The 22,025-nt window shown below is 37.5% G+C and overlaps 1 protein-coding gene across 1 annotated transcript in view; it reads left to right on the plus strand.

Annotated features, from left to right (window-relative positions):
• The window catches only part of MMS19 (MMS19 homolog, cytosolic iron-sulfur assembly component), a 2,295,919-nt gene that overhangs the window by 1,554,671 nt on the left and 719,223 nt on the right, over nucleotides 1-22,025 (plus strand). The window contains exon 18 of the mRNA XM_044055580.1: nucleotides 14,370-14,460. Within this exon, the coding sequence (XP_043911515.1) occupies nucleotides 14,370-14,460 (91 nt within the window). The remainder of the gene's footprint in view (nucleotides 1-14,369; nucleotides 14,461-22,025) is intronic.

Consider the following 22,025-nt stretch of genomic DNA (forward strand, 5'->3'; position numbering starts at 1 on the left):
TGAGTCGGCTCCGATAAGGTTATCGGAACCGACAGCTAGGAAAAGGTCTAGGTCACCGTCTATTGGCTCCATTCATTCGGCTCCAGCATCTCCTTTGCTGTCTGAACGGAGCCATAGGTCTCACTCCTCTAGGTTGTCGAGACTTTCAGATCATGACCTTCAGAGGGTAGTGAGTCGACTTCTTAAGTCCATGGCACTGGCCCAGATGCTTCAGAGCCTGACTCATCAGTCGATGGTTAACCCTATCACTCAAAATGTTCCTCCTCCGACTCCTTTGAGTTCGGAGCCGGGGCGTTTTGGACCCGAGACTGTGGCGGCGTCGGAACCGATACAGTTGTGTTCGGTACCGTCGTCTGCTCCGATTTCTTCTTTGGAGGAATCTCGGCGCCGGACCTCCCTCGTCGGCTCCGAGGGGGTGAGTGGCATCGGACCCTTGTCCGACCCCGCTCTTCCTCTCGGTGCTTCGGCGTTGGTGAGTTCGGCTCCGACATCGGCCTCGGAGCCATCACTGTCGGTGCCGGGGGAGGTTTTCAGCTTTCCGGAGCGGAGACCTCTGGCTCTGCCTGACAGGGGTGCCTTCGAGGTCATGCGGAGTGTGTTAGAACCTGGTTCAACTCCACAGTCGGCTCCGTCCGCCCCTCCCTCCACGGTGCCTCAGGTAATTTCTGCTCACTCCCTCATCCCGGATCGCAGAGAGCCAGCTCCTCAAGTGTCCCCAGTGGGGATCTCCTCCTCTTCCGAGGCCTCTCCTGACCTGGCAGGAGAGCCCCCTAGGAAGAGACAGTGCAAGAGGAAGCACATCGACTCACCTGAGTCTGTCACCTCTGACACAGATTTAGAGGATTCTGAAGGTTCCCCCCGTTCCCCCTCTGAAGATGTCTCCTTTGCAGACATCCTGGAGATCTTAAAACAGAGGGGGAATTGTCCAGCCCTCAACCCTTCAGCGGATGAATCTGTGTATCTTGAGGCGTTCGGCTCTCGCCCTTCCACCTCCTGGGTGTCCCCTCCCTTTGACCCCCTCATGCAGGTGGTAGCAAAAAAGGCCTGGACGGCTCCTGACTCTGTGGACCCCACCCCCAGGAGACCTTCAAAGTTTATTACGGCCCCAGCAGACAAACAATTTTTGACCAAAGGAGTTTCTGTGGATGCTATGGTGGTGGCTGCTGCCACCAAGAAGGAACTAGCTGATCCTTCAGTGCCCGTCCATCCTCCTAACAAGGAATCTAGGACTATGGACAGGTACGGGAAGCGGATGTTCTCGTCAGCGACCTTTTCTATGCGTTCGCTGAACTACCTCTTGTCATTTCACTCGTCTTCAGAGAGACTTGATCAAGGAAGCGAGTGAGATGTTAAAGGATCCAACAGCTGTGGGTTTTCAGGATAAGATGAACTCTCAGCTGGCTACCCTCAATTCAATAGCTAACTCCTCCATGCGCCTCCTTTCATATGCGGCTATGTAATTTTGTGGACCCTTTCAAGGCGTCTTTCACTAACTCCCCGTTTGATGGATCGTCCCTTTTTGGTCCTCAAGTGAAAGAAACCCTGACGAGGTGCGAGACTGATGGCAAAACTCTCTCTGCCATGGGAGTCTGTTTTTCTATTCCTTCTAGGCCTTACCCCAAGGGCCAGAAGGGGGGAAAGATGTGGTTCCGCAAACAATCTCAATGTGCTTTGCCTGACGCACAGAGTCGGTTCCCCTCTAGAGGCAGAGGGGGGAACAATAATGGTAGACGCCGCCCTAGAGGCAGGGGGGGTCCTCAGAATCAGGGCAGTCGAGAAACCTTTTCTGACAAGCCCTTTCAACATCCCTGAGGTGTTGCCCGACTGTCCACCTTCGGAGGCAGTCGAGGGAAGATTATCACTGTACCCAGAAGCCTGGCAATCCCTAACTCAAGACAAGTGGGTACAGTCCATCATTTCCGAAGGCTATTCCATCCCATTCTTTCGCATTCCAAAACAATCAAAAAAATCCCTTCCAGACGTTCCACCCACTCAAAGGGAGCAAGCAGCGTTAGAAATATCAAAGTTGCTTGCAAAAAGAGCCATTCAACCAGTTCCAGCAGACCAGCAAGGATCCGGAATCTACTCCAAATTCTTTTTGGTTCCAAAGAAAACAGGGGACTGGAGACCCATTTTGGATCTCAGCAACTTGAACAAGTCTGTCAAGAAAACAAAATTTCGGATGGTCACGCTGCAGTCCATCCTACCCCTTTTGGGGCAGGACAACTGGATGTGCTCTATAGATCTCCAGGATGCGTACTACCATATAAAAATGAACAGACACTCCAGGAGATTTCTCCGCTTCAGGCTGGGAACCAGTCATTTTCAATTCAGAGCCCTGCCCTTTGGACTCACCACAGCCCCCCGGGTGTTTACCAAATGCATGGCAGTGGTCGCCTCTCATCTGAGACGTCAAGGATTCCAGGTGTTTCCATACTTAGACGACTGGCTCCTTACAGCCCCCCACCAAGCATCTTCTGCTACGTGCCAGGGACTACACTTTTCACACATGTCGAAAGCTAGGTATTTCAATAAATTGCGAAAAGTCTGTTTTGTCGCCTTGTCGTGCTATTACCTTCATAGGCGCAAATCTAGACACAGTCAGCATGTCAGCCAGACTCACAGACCAGAGGATAGCAGACATACACAAACAAGTCTCTCTTCTCCTCCACAGCAACAAAATCAAAGCCCGACTAGCCCTGAAGGTATTGGGGATAATGGCGGCTGCTATCCCTCTCCTTCCATTAGCCAGATTACACATGAGAATTTTACAATGGATGCTCTTCACACAATGGTCATACCAACAACTTCCAATGTCCCACTCCATCGTGATAACACAATCATGCAGGAATCACCTTTCTTGGTGGATTACATCCCCCCAGCTCTTCCTAGGAAGACCCTTTGTTCCTCCCCCTCCGGTTGCTACTCTGACAACGGATGCCTCCCTGATCGGGTGTGGGGGGGGGGCATTATCAGGGCAGGACAGTCCAGGGCACATGGCAACCTTACGAATGCCACTTGCATATAAATGTTCTAGAGATGAGAGCAGTGCTTTTAGCATTGCAGGCCCTTCAAGACTCTCTTCCCATAGGAACGATAGCAATTCAGACAGACAACATGTCTGTAGTGTGGTACATCAACAAACAAGGCGGAACCACATCCTACCCCCTATGTCGAGAGGCACTCAGACTGTGGCAATGGGCGATTTCTTCTCAGCGGTTTCTGATAGCAATGCGCATTCCCGGAAAGTCCAATGTCATTGTGGACAAATTGAGCAGAGCTATTCTCATGCCTCACGAGTGGTCTCTGAAAAATTCAGTGTTGGAGAAAGTTTTTCTAAAGTGGGGCCGGCCTTGCTGTGATCCTTTTGCTACTCCCCAAAACAGCAAGTGCGAAAATTATTTCACTCTCTTTCCCCAACCAGGCCATCCTAGCAGAGACGCTCTAGTCCAAGATTGGCCCCGGGGACTTCTGTATGCCTTTCCTCCCTTCCCACTGATTTCTCAATTGATACAGAAAGCCATCGCTCAGAAAGCTTCCATGATCCTCATTGCTCCTTACTGGCCTCGACAGGTTTGGTTCCCATTTCTACACCATTTTCTGTTGGAGCAACCCTGGCATCTGGACCCAGTTCCAGATCATTTGACCCATCAGTCGGGTCAGTTACATCGCTTCCTCCCCTCTCTGAACCTCACTGCATGGTTCCTCCAATTCCAATCCTAGCCAGGCTTCCTCTAATATCTCACTCAGTTCGAGATATTTTAATAGCTTCTCATAAAACCTCCACTCGGAAGATTTATCTTAGTAAGTGGAAACGTTTTTCCTATTGGGCACAGGGAAAGGACATAGACCCGTTCACTGCTTCTATTCACTCAATCCTAGATTTTTTAGCCGAACTTTTCCACTCAGGTTCGTCTCCTTCTACAATTAAGGTCCAACTGGCAGCCATATCTAACTTTCATGTTGGAATCTCTCAGAGTCTGCCATCATGTCTCACAAACTTTGCAAAGCCTTTTTAAAGGGAGTTTTTCTCCTCAAGCCTCCTATTAGAGATCCTCCTCCTTCTTGGGATCTTAACTTGGTTCTGACATCTTTGATTCTTCCCCCCTTTGAACCTGCGGCTTCGTGTTCAATAAAATTGCTATCCTGGAAAACACTCTTTTTGGTAGCCATTACTTCGGCTAGAAGAGTCTCTGAACGTCATGCACTGTGTAGTCGATCCCCTTACCTTTTGTTTCATAAGGATAGGGTGTCCTTACGTACCAACCCATCCTTCTTACCTAAAGTAGCCTCTCCGGCAAACCTAAATCAAACCATTGACCTTCCTGTGTTCTTTCCTAACTATTCCAACAGGTCAGAACAAAAATTACATTGGTTAGATGTTCATCAACAATTAAGGTATTATTTAGACAGGACCAAACAAATTAGAAAGTCTGATCAGCTATTTGTTTCTTATGCAGAAGGCAGAAAGGGCCTTCCAGTTTCTAAAGTATCTCTTTCCAGATGGCTTACTTCTTTGATTTCTTTTGTATATGAGATCAGGCATCAACAGTTACCAAACAAACCTAGGGCTCATTCAACTAGAGCTTTGGCTACATCCATAGCTTTCCAAGACAGGCTGCCTATTGACTCGATTTGTGCTGCAGCTACTTGGGCTTCTCTCCATACTTTCATTTCTCACTATAAGTTGGACTTAGCTTCTAGACACAGAGCCAACTTTGGTTCCACTGTACTCAAGAGTCTGTTCCGATAGGCCACCCGGGACAAGGTGCTAGGGACGCGGTCCCATCCAGCAAGAATGAAGGCGAGATAGACAACTTAACATATAGAAGTTATGTACCTACCATAACGTTCCATGTTAGTTGTCTTCTTCTCGCCTTCTTTCTTGCGTCCCACCCTCCTTCCCCCTAGCCTGGACAGACCTAGAGGAGTTTGATTGTGACCTTTATTTTTCCTACCACCTCTATATGTATATATATATATATATATATATATATATATATATGTGCTGTAATATATATATATATTCCCTCGTCAGGTTTAGGTCACCTTCTTTCTGTCACTCTATAGAGGTGGGTTACCCCTTTCTTCCAATTTCTGGATTTTTCCTAGCTGGGCTTAGCTTACAAACGAGATCTGAGGTATTACCGCCTAGCATTGTGGGATAAAGGGTAGCCTCGAGCCGGTGGAACTAGCTGTCGAGCTTTTAGAGTGGCCGAGTTGGAGCCGAGGTTCGGCTCCGAACCCATCCAGCAAGAAAGAAGGCGAGAAGAAGACAACTAACATGGAACGTTATGGTAGGTACATAACTTCTATTTATGCACTAAAGAGTGATCAGTATTGGCCAATCGTGTCCCGTAACACTTTATGCCCAGGACACAGTATACGTTAAATTAGAGTGACAACTGGCTGTACATCAGCATTTTTTCTTTTTTGGATCCTGTTCTCCCAGTGGATCTTCCGGCAAGAGTTTCTTTTTTTTTCAAAACAGGTTTATTGTTTTAACATATAAGAGAAATATCATAACAATTTTATACAAGTAATTAAAAATAGGTATTATTATAATATTCAACAAAACAACTAAAGTATTTACAAAGACATCCACTACAATCAGATCAATTAATTAAACTAAAATACCATGCTATTGAAATTAAATTTTTTTTAACAAATTTTGTAAATTATCCCATACAATAAAATAAGATGTTTTTCTATTTGTTCTAGTTCTAATTGTGTTTATTTCCATATGGCACACTATATTCATAACATTTTTAAATTCATTGAACGAAGGAGGTGTATCTGAAATCCAATTTCTAGTTATTATTTTCCTAGCCACTGCTAGAATAGACCATAACAAGGGAAGCTTAACCTTTTAACACTTTGAGGTACAGGTGTGTTGAATAATATAAGAGATTTAGAAATAATGAAATTATCTGTAAAAGAGCCTGCAAAAATTCATTAATTGACTTCCAGTATTCTTTCAATTTTATACAGTCATAAAACATATGAGCCCAGTCAGCATTAATTTCTACATTACATCTCTTACATAGATTATCTTTATTATTTATTTTATTCATCATCAAAGGTGTATAAAAGATCTATGTAAAATTCCCTGTATAAAGTCTCCAGACAATGGAAGACGTAGTTCTGTAAGCAGATTCCAATATATATTGTTTATCTTGTTGATTTGGTGGGTCCCCATTAATAGAAGTGAAATAATTCCAGTATGAATCTACACTGTAAAAAGTTTCTTGTCTGATAACTTTATGTATGTATGAAAGTTTACCTTTATCAGAAACTTTATGTTGTAAATTTAATATCAAGTAATCAATCAGTGTTGGAATAGATTCTTTAACAGTTATAGACATTAAATCTATTTTATTAATGAGATGTTGTCTAAAGGTCTGAACCTCTAACCAGCAAGTTTCTCTTAGATCTAGATTTTTAACTTTATTATCAGATATCAACTGATACCAGTACTTTAGATCATTATCTATAGCTAAATGAGTTCCTTCAGATGTAGATGACAAAAGCATACCCTGAGTATACATTATAGGAAATACAATAAAATTCCATTCCCTATACTTAGGGTACATGAATATAAAGTTACGATAACTAATAATAATATTTAATGGGTAACAAACCATATGTTTAGGTGTAATAGGTGAAGTACAAAATTCCTTTAGTAACCATAACATGGAGTTATTTACAATCATATTTTTATGTGTTAAGGAGATTTTCATGAAGTGTATACTAATTAGCTCCCAATAATCTTTCCATTTTGTGACATATGACTGATCTATTAATAAAGTAATAACTTTTGCAATAGAAGAGATAGTATATAAATTAAAGTCTGGAAAAGAAATACCCCTTGAGACCAGCTATTAGTATGTTTCTTTAATGCAATCCTAGGTCTATTAGGTGCCCATAAGAAATTTAACATTAGTGTGTTCAGTTTCTTGATAATTATTTTTGTAGGTGGAAGTATTATTGATTGTATTAAGTATAAAATCTTGGGGAATATTATCATTTTAATAATTGTAAGTCTCTCCTCCATAGTAAAAACATATTATTCCAGGTATTAAAAAGATTTTGTATATTAAGAAAACAGGTATTATAATTATTATATATAATAGATTTAATATCTTTAGATAGTATTATACCTAAATAAGTTATCTGACCTGAATTGGGTACATATTTAGTAAAATCACTAATGAGAATATTTTTTCGTGTATATATAGGTAGTATTTTAGTTTTTCTTCATTGAATATTAAACCAGAAATACTTTTAAAATTCATCATGTTATCAAATAGAGACTGTATAGAAGAATTAGATTCTGCTGATGTAATTAGAACATCATCTGCAAAAGTTGAATTTTGGATGTTGTATTTTCATCTATTTCAAAACCCTCTATGTCAGTACTGTTTCTGATCAAATTAGCCCAAGGCTCCATTACTAAAGTGAATAATAGTGGAGAAAGTGGACATCCTTGTTTTGTACCTTTAAGAATGGGTATTTTTTGTGAAACATATGTTCCTACCTTAATATAAGCCAACGTTCCTTTGTATAAATGTTCAATTAGATTTACAAATGCATCCGAGAAGTTTGTGCACTTCATTAAGGTAAACAAATAGTCCCAACTTACTGAATCAAATGCTGAACGTATATCAAGACTAAGTGTTAAATCTTTCTTTTTCCTATTTGCAAAATCTATTAATGTTAAAGTTCTTCTTATATTATCAAAAGTATTTCTATTTACAATGAAGCCTGTCTGATCTATATCTATAATGCCGGGAATGATTGTCTTCAATCTATCAGCAAAGATATTCATAAACATTTTATAATCAACATTAAGTAATGAGATGGGCCGATATGAAGAATTGGCGAAATAAATGTATATTGCCAAGATGGGGGGGTTATTAACTCAGTTTGGGCCAAAATAAAAACCTTATGTATTAATGAATATGTATTTTTAGAAAGGATTTTATATATCTCTGGTATAATACCATCATTACCTGGTGCTTTGTTTGATTTAAGCTTATTTATTTGTGTAATAACTTCTGTATATGAAATACCCTTGTCCAATAGTTTAATCTGTTGTTTATTAAGCTTTTTGTTCATATTTGTGGTTATAAACTCCTTTATTTTATCTTTAGGTTCCATGTTAATATTATTATGGTTAATTTTGTGAAAGTGATTTCTAAATTCATCTAGTATTTCTGGTATACTAGAAACATTCTTCCTTTTCCTTAGAGAAAAGATTTCTTTGATATGGTTTTGTTTATTCAACCTTTTTGTTTTATTTTTAAGTCTATGTAAGTATTTGGGGCTTATTGAATAAGACAAAAACTTGTATTTCTCTAAAGTTATTTTAACTTTGAGTTAAAATTTCTTTGTATTTCTCATTTAGTTTGTTTATTTCTTCAATAACTTTCTTGTCCATAATATTTTCTTTATTATTATGTTTATAAGAGTCTAATTTACTTTGAATATCTAACAATTCCTTATCCCAAGATTTCCTTTTATTATTATACCATCTGATACTTTGTCCATATAGATATGATTTTAAGGCATCCCAAACATAAACAATGGAGACTTCAGGAGTGTTATTTATGTCTAAAAAATGTTTTACTTCTGAAAGTATATATTCTTTATAGTCTTTTAGTTGAGTTAAGTATGCTGGTATCCTTTTGATCTGAACATTATGAGTATTTTTATCATGAATTCAAAAACAATTGAATTATGATCAGATATAGGACATGAAATGATTTTGGAATTAATTAAATCTGTTACCATCTGGTTAGAAATAAAGACCCTATCTATTTTTGAATAAGTTTTGTATCTGTTAGAAAAAAAGGTGTATGGTAATGATTTTGAATCTATCTGATTATTAATATCATTCAAATGATAATAATTAGCAAAATCCTTTAAATGTTTTGCATTAGATGTAATTCTTCTCTTTCCTATAGTGGTAGTATCACTTTCATGTAGTATACAATTAAAGTCACCAGCTAAAATAATATCTCCTATAGAGAATGATATGATCTTATCAAGATGATGTTTCACTGTATTAATACCAATTCCAGGTATCCAATATACATTAATTAAAGTGTAAGTCTTCCCATTAATTTGTATTGTAACCATACAAAACATTCCTTTGTCATCCTGATAAGACTTAATGGTTTTAGGAATGGGCATACTTTTATTCCATAAAATAGCCACTCCTCTTTTTTCTGAGTGTGCTCTGAACTAACCAATACTGTATATTTGTTTGTGGCTAGTTTATCAATATCTTTTTCAAGAGATGGGTTTCTTGTAGGAAGACTAAGTTGGCCTTATGTAAATTAATGTATCTTATTAGGCTTGCCCTTTTACATGGATTATTCAATCCATTAATGTTTAAAGAAATTCCTTTTAAAGATGTCATTTGGCATTTTTAAAACTTAAGAATCTTATGATCAAAATAACAAATAACAAGATAAGTAATGTTACATCTCCTCCTTTAGGTGTACCTTTAAATATAGCTGTATTTATTGAATCTCTTATGGGATTTCGTATAGGATTCAATTTTGTTTGTAGTGACAATGAATGTACAAAATATATTGTGGATGTCAAAACTATATACAAATAACAATGAACAAGTGAAAATAATGTAAGGATTAAACCTTGCATCCAGCCTGGAGTTGTAAACTCCAACTTAGAGTAGTATTTACCACTCAAGTTAACCCCCTACCCTAAGCAGCAGTACGTCAGCTACCACCTTATCAATTTAATAATAGTTATATTTAACTGAAGTTAACAGTTTTCAATTCAATTATCTAGCAAGACAAGACTACACATTTGGTAAAACAGCATCATATAAACTAAAATAAACCTTTTTTTTTTTTTTTTTTTTTTTTTTTTTTTTTTTAAACTGTTCATACTACTATATACATCCATGTAATATAAAACACTTGTATTCAAATAGCATTCAAATAATCTTGGTGTTAGAAATCAAGAGGAGAGAAAATTAAGTTCTAACATTCATTTAAATCAAAAACTTTGGCTAATATGATTCAGACATTACATATATTAGGATGCATCTATTTTCTGTCATGTAAATACAGTTAACAGCTTCCAAAAAAACCTTGAATTGCTTGTATATGAGCATTTACTCAAACTCATTATTGCCAATAGAATAAAATATTGTATTCATAGAAATTGTTATAAATCATACTTCATAGTTAAGCAGATTCTCAGAAACATTTATATACATATCTACATGCACACACACACACACATATATATATATATATATATATATATATATATATACATACATACACACATACACACAAACATATACATATATATATATATATATATATATATATATATATATATATATATATATATATATATATACACACACATGTATACACACACACACACACACACACACACACACACACACACACACACACACGCACATACACACACACACACACACACACACACACACACACACACACACACACACACATACATACACACACACACACACACACATACATATATATATATATCTGATCTCACTGAGTTGTATCTTTACTGAGCACCATCTTACATTGCTGTCCCTTCAATAAATCTGTCTGCTTTATACAAAATAATGCACAGCAAACACATTTTAGTAACCAGATTTTACAAACATGCTATACTACTGCTTTAAAATATATCACATGACAATTTCTTCCAGTATAGAGTTATAAAATTATTTATGCTTGTCAATCAGATGAATTAAATGAGTTATAGTAATGTATATGTTTGGGACATAGGTTTTAACACATATTATTAATCTGCTATTCCTGTATCTGTGATGTGTCAGTGTGATATCTAGGTCAAAGGTAAGACCAGCTGCTTTCAGCTTCTCTGTGAGAATTCTGAGAATTGAAGCTTTTGAAGTAGCTCATGGACACTGTGCATGAGACAGCCCACATCCCAGATTGTCTCTCTTAACATTTTGGCGGGAAACTTATTAAAAACTAGTGACAAACATTCATTTAGCAGTGTAAATGCATTTAAACATGACAAAACCTTCACAATGCATTCTACAGGTTATTACAGACTCTATGCAAGTGAAATCAAGCCCAAAATTATTAATAAGTAACAAAACTCAACATTTATGTCCCAACTCAACTCCTATGCGAATCTTATTATTTACTGTGTCTATATGATCAAAAGTATTTCTATATATTAATAAAGAAAAGAAAAAGAGAGTAGAAAGTAAAAGGGTGTAAGGCAGAAATAAAAAAATGTAAGAGAAAGCTATAAGAAGTATATACAATAGAATATTACTTACTGTTTATATTAATAGAGCTAAAAATAAAACATATTATATACTATTATTTAGTTCTAATTATTATTAGTTAAAGCATGATAGATTATTTACAATCCAGCAAGAGTTTCTGAGGTGATATCAGACACTGGAAGTCTTTCACACATCAGTCCTATTCCTTTAAATGGAGGAGGTTGTCTGTCTGAGTTGAGAGGTATCATATGCCACCTCAGTTTGCAGGTTATCCTGACCTGTCTCAGACATCTGTATAATGTTGGTGTCTTTTATTTAATTCTCGGGGTATCTTTGTCTGTATCTTTGCCCATTTTGACTTTTTGGAGGGTAGTGCTGTAGTCCTGCACTGACTAGTTAAGCAGTTCCTTAAAAGTATTTTGTGCTTTCTCCCTGTAAAGAACCTTTGTCCTTCGGGACTTCAGTGTTATCACTGACAAGCTTACCCACTTCAATCCCGCATTCAGTTTAGCTGGGTCAGTGTAGCCGTTGCTGCTTCTTTGGATCTTCTGGCTGCCGGATGGTGTTTCACAAGGACCGAGTGTCATTTAGAACTAAACAAAGTAACAAAGGCACTTGAACACAGAGGTGATGTAATACATTTTGTTGGATCAACATCGGTTTACAGTTACTCCAGCTTTTGGTCTAACATGAGTTAAGCTACTGATGTTAGATACAATGCTTTAATATCCACTTCTGCCTAGAAATAGAAGTGCATCCTTTCTTTTTCATTGCCTAAGAAAGGTACTACTTGATCAGTGCCATTGTTTGGGGGGATGGGTACAGCTTTCCTGTATGCAACATTAGATTTAGTGTTCATGTAGCAGAGAAGATAACAGCACAAGTCAACTACTCAGATATCTAATGGGAAAATAAATCACAGTAAAGTAAAATGTTTAGGAAGGTTTGTAAAAACTGAAAAGCAAACAAACAAGTAATTTATAATTTGTTCACTTTTAACACACTTATCTTTGTAAGACTGATGTTTGATTGAAAGATATGGTAATTGCAGTAATGTCTGGGTCATGGTAGTAATATGTTATGAAAAAGGCAGGGACTGTTGAGGATAAGATACTAAGTTAGAATGTATGGATGTTTGCAGTTAGTATGGTATAAAGTCTGTGATTTAAATTACTGGGAGAGAGAGAGAGAGAGAGAGAAAGATGCTAAGATATCAGTCTAAATTTCTGGCAAATATTTTGACAAGCGGCAGTACTAATGTTGATGTTCGGTACATTTCATATATTCATATTAAGGCCTTCCTGATTGTTAAGTTTATAGTTACTGTTTTGCAAGCCAGAATAACTACTTTTTTGTCACAATAAACTATAAATGACAATATTTACACAAACCCTAATAATCATTCCAAGTACTTCTACCTTTTTAAGGGAGTGAGGATTTTAGATTTAGAGTAAAAACATAAAAATCACACATTACCAGAATAATAAACTTCTTTTAGAAGAGAATCAGTTGTTCTGACATCCCGAAATTGCTATTTCTTCAAATAAAATCTGAGCTGGTACTACATTATGAAAAGTATGAAGGGCTCCACCTCCCCCAAGATTTTACCTCTACAAAGAAAATAAAGAGAGCACCAACCCTCTGCTGTGCAACTCCAGAAATGCCAAAACCAAAGATGCTTGCAGGAGCTACTACTACAAGTAGGTTGGATATAGTTATTTTTCTACAAGCCAAGTTCTTTAGCACTTAAGAACTTTTCCCTCTGAGCAAGTAAAAGTGGATACAAGTTAGATGTACTGAAGCACAGACGATTTAAGTTTATTATTCTGGTAGTAGTATGTCTTTCAGGCTTTTCCCAGTTAAGGATCGCCACAGCGGAACTCCGGTCTGCTAGTGATTGGCAGTTGATTTTTATGGTGCCGTGTTGCCAGCCCAACCTTCAAGGAAGGCACATCCATTCACGCACGCAACTACCTGCATGTCTTTAGACGTCATTTGACTGCGGGTAGGACATGTAAGACTAACTTTTGCAGATACACCCTGATTAAATATTATTGCTTGGAACATGATTCATTGAGTTAGGCCTTATTTTTTGTTTACCAGGGGTTATTTTCTAAGATGTTTCATTACATCTTCCTCTGGATCCAGCCTCCCAAGAGACATAATTTCTGTGCTTAGGATTTTTCCTAGGAGGTATTCACTGCAAAAAAGGCATTCAGTCTTGTACAACAGATGTGTATCTACCATATATGTGGGTCTCAGAGGAAACCTTATGCACTGTGCGCTTAGTTTTCCTCCCAGTAGTCCCTGTGTCTGGACAGCTTTTCCATCCTGTAGCTGTGGATGGATTTTCTTATATGTAGAGCAAGTATATAATTTTACATTCTTGTGTTTGTTGTGCCTTTTTTGGCTGTATACCCTTAGTGCATAGAGGTCAAACAGGCAGCAGAGTGACTGGGTATTTTAAAAGGTGGCATATGCCCCTTAGTCTGGGAGTTAAGTTACTGAAATGTGCTAAGATAGCGAGAAGAGAAAGTCCTAAGCAACTCATGCCGAAGGCCATTTCAGCTCTACTAGTACAGTGAGTATGTTTACTTAAAGTAACAGTCTGTGAGACAGTTGTCCTTTATATTTTGTATGGAATTACGTGGCAGAAATTTCTTCATCTGATTTGATTTTTCACTGATATCTGCATATGTTTTAATTTTGTTGATCATCTGTACTCTTAGTGTACGATTATAAAGGCTGATATTTGATAGGGACACAAGAAGTGATGGGAGCATTCATAATTTACAAGTGTGTCAGTTGTAAACTAAAATTACAAGCACTAGCGGAATTTTTTTTTCTCCAAGTGTTCTGAAAACTTCATTCTTATAATTGTAAAGCCATTCCTTACTGAGAGGTTATGAAATTATATTGATGTGAATGATCATTTTCTTTCCCTGCTCAGCCTTGTAAACATTGTTCCTCACTGCTTCTGCATACTTGTAAATGCTTTTTTTAAAGTAGTAGTCATCATTTTTACATTTATGCCTGGTGTTTTCCTTTGATTATAATGTGTATTTCTTAATCCATTGTGCAACAGATAGTGGATCCTTTTCTGTCTTCAATGAAGAAAGAGTTCTGTCTTCAATGGTGCCGATCATCAGTACAACTTGTGCTCATTTGGAACCTCAGTAAGTACAATCGTACACTCCCCAACCCAACAAAAGTTAGTAAAGAAACTGTCATATTTCGCATGCTGCAGTAATTTAGATTTGTTCAAAACAGAGACGAAATTGGACATTACCGTTTTTTCCCCCCAAGTGTAAAGTATAAATATGCTGTTAGAAAATGTAATTAAAATACAGAAAACTGTATAACGTGCATGTTTTAAGGAGGGCTAGCTTAGTGACAGTACTAACTGCTTTGTTTCTGGTTGTGTAATATCATGATTCTCATGTGAGCTTTTCCTATCACTTCAAGGTAGTTTCTCTGCACATTATTGTGGTGTGTTTCTGTCATCAGTCTTTAAGTTGTACTGCTTTCCTATTGGGTGAAAAGCTTGAGCTTCTAAGCCTAGCGCAAAATATGTTGAGTGTAAGTATATTTTGGTGAGAAGATGGTGCTGATGTGATGAATGTCAGAAATGTATGTGATGTTTTATGGTCATCTGCTAGACTCATTCAAGGAAATACATTTGAATCTTAACATTACAACAGCCACCAGCTGGTGCTTACTTCTGCATTGTTTTCCAACAGTTTGTATTAAGGGCTGCCATTCTAGCCACTTCCACTTGTAGTCAGTGGAGGCATTTCTGTAAAGTTTAGGGCAGTCCTCCCTATTATTTTTGTTATAACTCAAAAGTTGCTCTCACTTTAAAGATGTATAATTGTGTCACAGCCTTGTCAATTCTGTTACTTTTTTCCCCTTTTAGTTATAAAATGTGTGTTTGTTTTTTATCTTTTCCTTCATGTTCTTCAATAAATTTCACAATCATTTTTACTATATCTTCACTGTCGTTTCACCATTGTGTTTTACTGTTGGAAATGATGACAAAGCAAGACAAATATGCTGTACACTTTTTAATATCCTGTAGTGTAAGTTCCACATGCCTTTTAATATGATTTGAATGAAATCAGCTTTTGTGATTAACAGTTTTCTCCAGTAAATTCAAGCCTCCTCTTGCCTATTTTCTGTACTCATACTTGCAGTCAAGTCTATTAGCAAAATCTCCTTTCTCCATTCTCATGTTGGCTTAGTTCTTAAAATGCTTTCTGCTACTTTATGAATATAATGTTTTGTATAGCTCTTATTATTCACCTTAAGGATCTGCATCTAGAGTTCCACTCACTCATTTTTTTTAAATTTCCCTCCCTGCTTCATCATTATCCCTTTCTACTTTTATTTATAACCTTCTGTTTGTGTTATGTATATGAACCCTAACTGTGTAACTTTAAAATAGTCCTTTAGATCAGTTAATCCTAAACCACCTTTTTGTATTAGAAGGATCAACTTATCCCACTTAACTCTTGTCCTCTTCTCCTCCCAGATAAATGGATTTGACTCTGTATTATTGTCCACAGCTTCGCCTCTGGTTGACGAATATATATACCTGGCCTATATATAAAACTAAAGAGACTAAAACATTTTCACTCCTTGTATCTGACTAGCCATATCCATAAAAATAGCTTCCATTTCCCCAGGTTTTTTATTATCTTTTGTTCAGTCTCTTCCCACATATCCTTAGCTGCTATAACAGAAGCCTTTTTAATCTATACTCCTAAATACTTGATCTTATTGTGTCCCCATAAATATAGATATTGCTGAGCCTATTTGTGCATGGGTACATAATTTACGGCTGTAGTCTGTTTTATCTTTGTTAATGTTATATCCTAAAAAGACTTTAAACAGTCCCAAAATATTCCACAGTACTGAGCTGTCCTTTTCTGAATTAATCAGGTACAAAATAATGTCATCTGCAAATAAAGCTAACTTTTCTTGATTACCATTCCATTTATATCTTTGAACTTATGAATCCCATATTTTCTTTTCCAGTAGTGCTAAATATAAATATAAATGTAAATATAAAGCAAATAACTAAGGGGAAAGGGGACACCTCTGCCTGGTTCATCTATTCAAACTCAGCTTACAAGAGAGGAGTGTTCCCATTTTAATGATTGCCTCCCATCCGTCATATATCCCCCTATTTAGCCTTATTGTATCAGGGAATGCAATTGCTTCCATTGCCCTACTCATAAAAATCCCAGCTTACACTGTTGAATACTCTCTCTGCATCAGGACCTACCAATAACAGCAGTATTTTCTTGCATTCTGTTTCCCTCTGAATCTTCATTTTTCTATTAATGTTGTCAGATGTTTGCCTTCCCTCCACTTTGGCAGCACCTTTGCCATTCTTTTGGCTAGTATAGACATAAACACTTTATAATCATGGTTTAAAACTGATTTGTGTCTGACTGGGCTTTAGCTTCTTTAGGTAATAGAGCTACCAGAGCTTTCTTTCAATATGTTGGTGTTTCCCCTCCTTTTAAAATACTGTTAAAGTCTTCCAGATGTTTATCAATTTCTTCCCTCCTAATTTGAAGATTTCCTCAGGAATATCATTGTATCCTAGAAACTTTACTGCAGATTGATTATACTTCACTGTTTTTATCTCATCTGCTTCTATAGTAACTGTTAGTTGTTGAGACTTATCTACCTCTAACCTTGGCGTAATTATTACATAAATATTTCCATTTGTGCTCTTTCTTGATTTCCACATTTCTTTGCGTTAAATTTTCTGAAATATTTCTAATACCCCTTTAGGATTTCAGGTTATTGTTCCTGTTATAGGCTCCCTAAGTTTCGCAACAACCCTTTCTACCTTCGGTTGTCTAAGTTATTGTGCTAAATGTTTTTGTGCCCTGGAGTTATAAAAAATAGTTGAATAACAGTCTTTGCAATTTCATGTATATTATCTAAAAACTCCCTTATTTTTTTCTTTTGCAATCTGTGTTTGTGCCTCTTTGTTCTGTGAGATTCCATTTATTCTGCAATACTTTAACTTTTGTCTGCCCCTCTAAATAATTCCTATTACTTCTCAGCCATATATTGTTCTTTATTTCTAACCTATTTTTAAACTCTGTTTTTGTTTTATCACACTCACTAGCTGTCACTTCTGAAGAAATTTCTGTCTCAAATAATTTCCACTTTCCCATTCCTTAAATGCCGCTCTTTTTAATAAGTGGTAAAGCACCAGTGTCTCATTTTTATTTCATTGCCCTGCATTTGTATCTTAGTTTTTTATCTGTGCATGATCTGAAATAGTGGATATGTGACAAAAATGCACAAATTCTTGTGAAATATAAATTCTGTCTAGTCTAGCCCAGTTATTGTACCTTGGGAAATATGTAAATTATGTCTCGAGTTTCTACAACTGAATTCAAGTCTTCCATACCAAATGTTTTCATAAATGTTGTTTTATTTCCCTACTAGGTCTCCCTAATACATTCTCACTATTGCAAATCAAGTTCCAGAACCCACATATTGAATCCCTAGATGACCTTGCCATCCTGCAGGATGGTCTGTCCCAAATAAATATTTGATGCCAAAATCATGGACTGAAACTAAATGCCAAAACATCCATTATTGTACCCTTTGGGAAGTCTGCTATCCCAGGGGGCTACCATATTAAGAATATGCCCCTGAGAGTTGACCCGGTTGTTCAGGATTTGGGAACTTATGTGGACAGTGACCTAACTTTTGACCAACGTGTGTCCATTGTAAGAAAGTCCTATATTGCACAGCTTATAAACAAAATGATTGTGTCTAGATCTAAGGATGACATTGCCCCCTTTATTCAGCCCTCATTAGGCCAATCATTGAATATAATGTCCCCTTTGGTATGAAGCTGTCCAGACGCATGCAGCAACTGGAATGCCTACAGAGAAACCTTAATAAACATAAAACAAAGTTCGTCCCTGTCCAAATTCAAGTGCATCTTGGATCTATGGATGGAAAACAGAAAGTTTTCCCCAGAAGTCCCTCTGTACTACTAATGAACAGAGACAGTTGCTAAATACTTTATCCCATCCAAGTGTCCCTTCAAATTATCTATGGTATGATACCAGTTATTTTCATTAGGGGGGATATGAAATTATTGACCAAGAGATGAGTAAGGACATTCTGTAACCAAATGAGTTAAGTTGATTTGAGCACAAAAAAATTAAATTGGCTAGGCTAGTGCTTAACTGTGAATTTGTAAGTGATATTTCCTGCTGAAAGTTGATCATTTCTCCCAACGTTTTCTTTAGATCCATAATAGAGTATTTTGGTGTAATATAAATACATGCCAACATAATCATTTTACCTTGCCAGTAACCCCTTACTACCATACATCTACCATTATTGTCTTTTTTCTTTTTCTATCATTATTGGATCCTGTCTAGCAATCTGTATTATTACTCCCATTTTTTTACCATGATATTCTGCTGAAAATCTGTCATGAAATCCTTTCTTTGTCAAATTCACTTTTGTTGCTTTCCAGAAGTCTCTACTGCAGTGTTGCTCTTTGCACTCTGCATTTATTAATATAATTCAGTACTTTCTTTTTGTCTATATCTGTAAGGCTATTTATATTCCATGATAATGTGAATAGCATAGGCATTATGAAAAAAAAATGTTTCCAAATGTTATGCATGACAGTTTTTTTTTTAATTTTGAAATGTATATTTCCAAAATTCGTTTTACATGCACTCACTAATGTTTGTCAGGCAAATCTTTCAAACAGTTTTCTTCTCATCTCCATGTGAAACTTTGTCACGTTTTTCAAGACCACTTTTTCTTGCAAAGCCATGTTTCAAAAATGTAATTGTTTTGTAGTATTCCATTTATTTACTAAATGCAGTGTTGCTTGTCTTTTTCCTGCTTATCTCCCTCTCCCAACAACATATTTGGATTCAAATCCTATGTACTCCTGATTCTCCTAGTCAGTTCCTGTTCCTTCTTTCAGTCTATCAAGCATTTTCCTTTGGAATTTTGGAAAAGGGTTCACTGGCAAAATCTGCCTGTTAGCTTTATTGCCAAAAGAATGAGAGGTAGTTTCCCCTGCTCACTTTTTTTGGATAAACTTTATTTCCTCATTGTCCTGTTCTGCATCCAAAAATGCCTTTGATCCTTTAGGAAGAAATATTCTAAGTTATCTGGATATATCAGTTTGAATCTGACACCTGCTTCTTGACATTCCCTGATTATTGGGATAAATTTGCTTCTGTTCTGCCTAGTGTACAGTAAATGATCTTTTTCCACAAACACTTTGCTGTCTCCAATTTTTAATACTTTTCCCTTTTGCAACAGTTTTGTCAGGATCATCTCTTTCTGCTGGTATAATCTCTCTCAGGTTTTCTCTGTGTGCTTTGTCTTCTAGCTCTATCATTTTCTGAAACCGCTCTTTTTGAGAATCCGTGCACTCAGGCACCCTTTTCTTTATTTCACCCTCTGATTTTTGCAGTTTTATCAATTCATCTGAAAAGTTGGGTTAAAGCTTCTGTATATTTGATTTATCTTTTTCTTTAAATTACTGGAAGCCATCTGTTGTACTAAGTTTGAAGCTTAAACTTATTTTTTTGCTAAACGAGTGAGGGATTCTTCCCAGCCAGTGTTTTGTCTTCACCTTTTTGGATGATTTTCTTTCAGGTTTTGTAAATTTCTTCTTTTCTGGCATTCAAGCATTGTACTTACTAGCCAGTAACTGAATTTTACCCATGCTGACAGTATCACTGGCTGTAATTTCTCAGTTTCTGCTTCCAGTGAGATTGCTGAAATTAAGCTGTTTATCAGGATGCCGCTGTTTTCTTACCTCCCAAATGTTGTAAGCTAGGGTAATCTACCCATACAGCTAAGCCTACTGCAGCAGTCATAAATATGATGAACATAGTAGAGTTGTGTAAGTAATCTTACCTTAGCAGTAAATATTTGAATAATCACTGCTGCACTAGCCATTCCCTTCATCTGTTTTTGTTTTTTTGCTTATGCCAGGGTGTGTATTTGCATATATATGTTTTACTTATAGCTACGTCCTCTCAGGGCTCAGCCTCCATTGTCAGTTGGCATGAACGCTCTGAAGGGCTTGGCACTCAAACCTAATGGTTTGAGCATATGGAAGGTACCCTGAAGGTTTGGAAGCTGGTTGGCTGTTATATCCTTAGCAGGATATATAACCCATATAGCTAAGGCTAGTGCAGCAGGATCATTCAAACATCTATTTTTATGGTAAATTTAATCACAAAACTGATTTTTCCCCCTTTATGTTTACGAATAAACTTAATGTGATTGGACCAGCAGGGCATTCTAAGGGAGTGGTTCTGTAAATGCTTTTTTAACTCTTTGAAGAAAAGCGTAATTTCTAACAAAAGCATTGTTTTCTGCATTGTTTGTATGTTTGGGACAGGATACTGTGTATGTGGGGGGACTGTTAGTGGTATACTTAACTCAGAACTGTGTGATTTCCTTCTGTTCACTTGCTGCAGTATTCTTAACCTGAGGGATCTCCTGCCTGAAGATGACCTGACCTCGGCCAATATACAAAAGTCTTGTACTACTGTAGGACGTCACATGTAGGCTGCTGTCGGATGTAGGCCATAAAAGCGACGTACACACATATCCTCAGAACTTTTCTGCTGCCAGTCAGAGCGTCATTCCAACCATTGGTCTGATCATTTCAGAGTTTGCAACTTCAGCTTTTTGCTAGATAAGTGCCCTGTTGGGGAAATTTTTCTCTTACTACTGTTTTGGTTATGTCATCCAAGAAGGGCAAGTGCCAGTGTGGAAGCAAATTCCACAGAAGGACAACCATTCTTAATGTCTGTTTTGTTTAGGCCCTAACCACGACCACAAGTGCTGTAGCATTTGCCAGTCCTTCATTCCAAAGACCCTTAGAAAGCAGGCTTTCCTCTCTTGCTATATATTTAGAGACCCAATAACTTAAGTTGCTAGCTAAGCATATGGAGGGTACCTCGAGGTCCCGTGCTGAGCCGATGAAGCACAAGGCCAAGAAACCTCAGCCTGCAGCTTCCGCTGCACCTCCAATGTCAGACGTTTCTCTCAAGGTACTTGTTAAATTGGAGGTTTGTCTGATTTCAGGCACGGATACACAGGCTGAGCCAAGTTCTGAGGTCTCCTTGACTTTGGCCATGCGCACGTATGTGGAGATCGAACAGAAGTCCAGTCCAGTGAATATGCTGTGGTGGAACCTAGGTTCAAAAGTATGGAGAGCCCTGAGGAGTACCTGTCACCCTAGCAACAGAAGAGATATAGTTGGATACATTTGAATGTAGGCCTTCATCTGGTCCTCCAACATTGCGTAGGATTGTTTCTCTTGCAAAGAAAAAAAAAACATTAAACATTTGTCCTCTACCAGAGAGACCCCTACAGATCGGTAGGCCTTTTCTCAAAGCTGGTTTCAGGCCTTCATGGCACTCAAGCCACCTTCCTCTCAGCCTGCTCCTACATCTGCTCCCCAACCTTCTCAGAAAAGGATTAGGGACAATGACTTATCTGACAAATTTTCCTCTGATGAAGAGGAATCTCTGGATTATTCCACACAAATCCTTTCTCCCCAAGAATGCGTTTCCCCTAGTCAGTCGGTGCTGACTCCCCTATGAAAGAGATACCCTTTGGTGAAACTCTCATGAAAATGGGAGAACACTTTAAATGGGATACTTCCCAAATTTCTGATGTCCAGAAAAGATATCATCAGCATCTA

Source organism: Protopterus annectens, chromosome 14.part0 (assembly GCF_019279795.1).
Source record: "Protopterus annectens isolate FY-2018-M chromosome 14.part0, PAN1.0, whole genome shotgun sequence".
In the NCBI taxonomy this organism is placed as follows: domain Eukaryota; kingdom Metazoa; phylum Chordata; order Ceratodontiformes; family Protopteridae; genus Protopterus; species Protopterus annectens.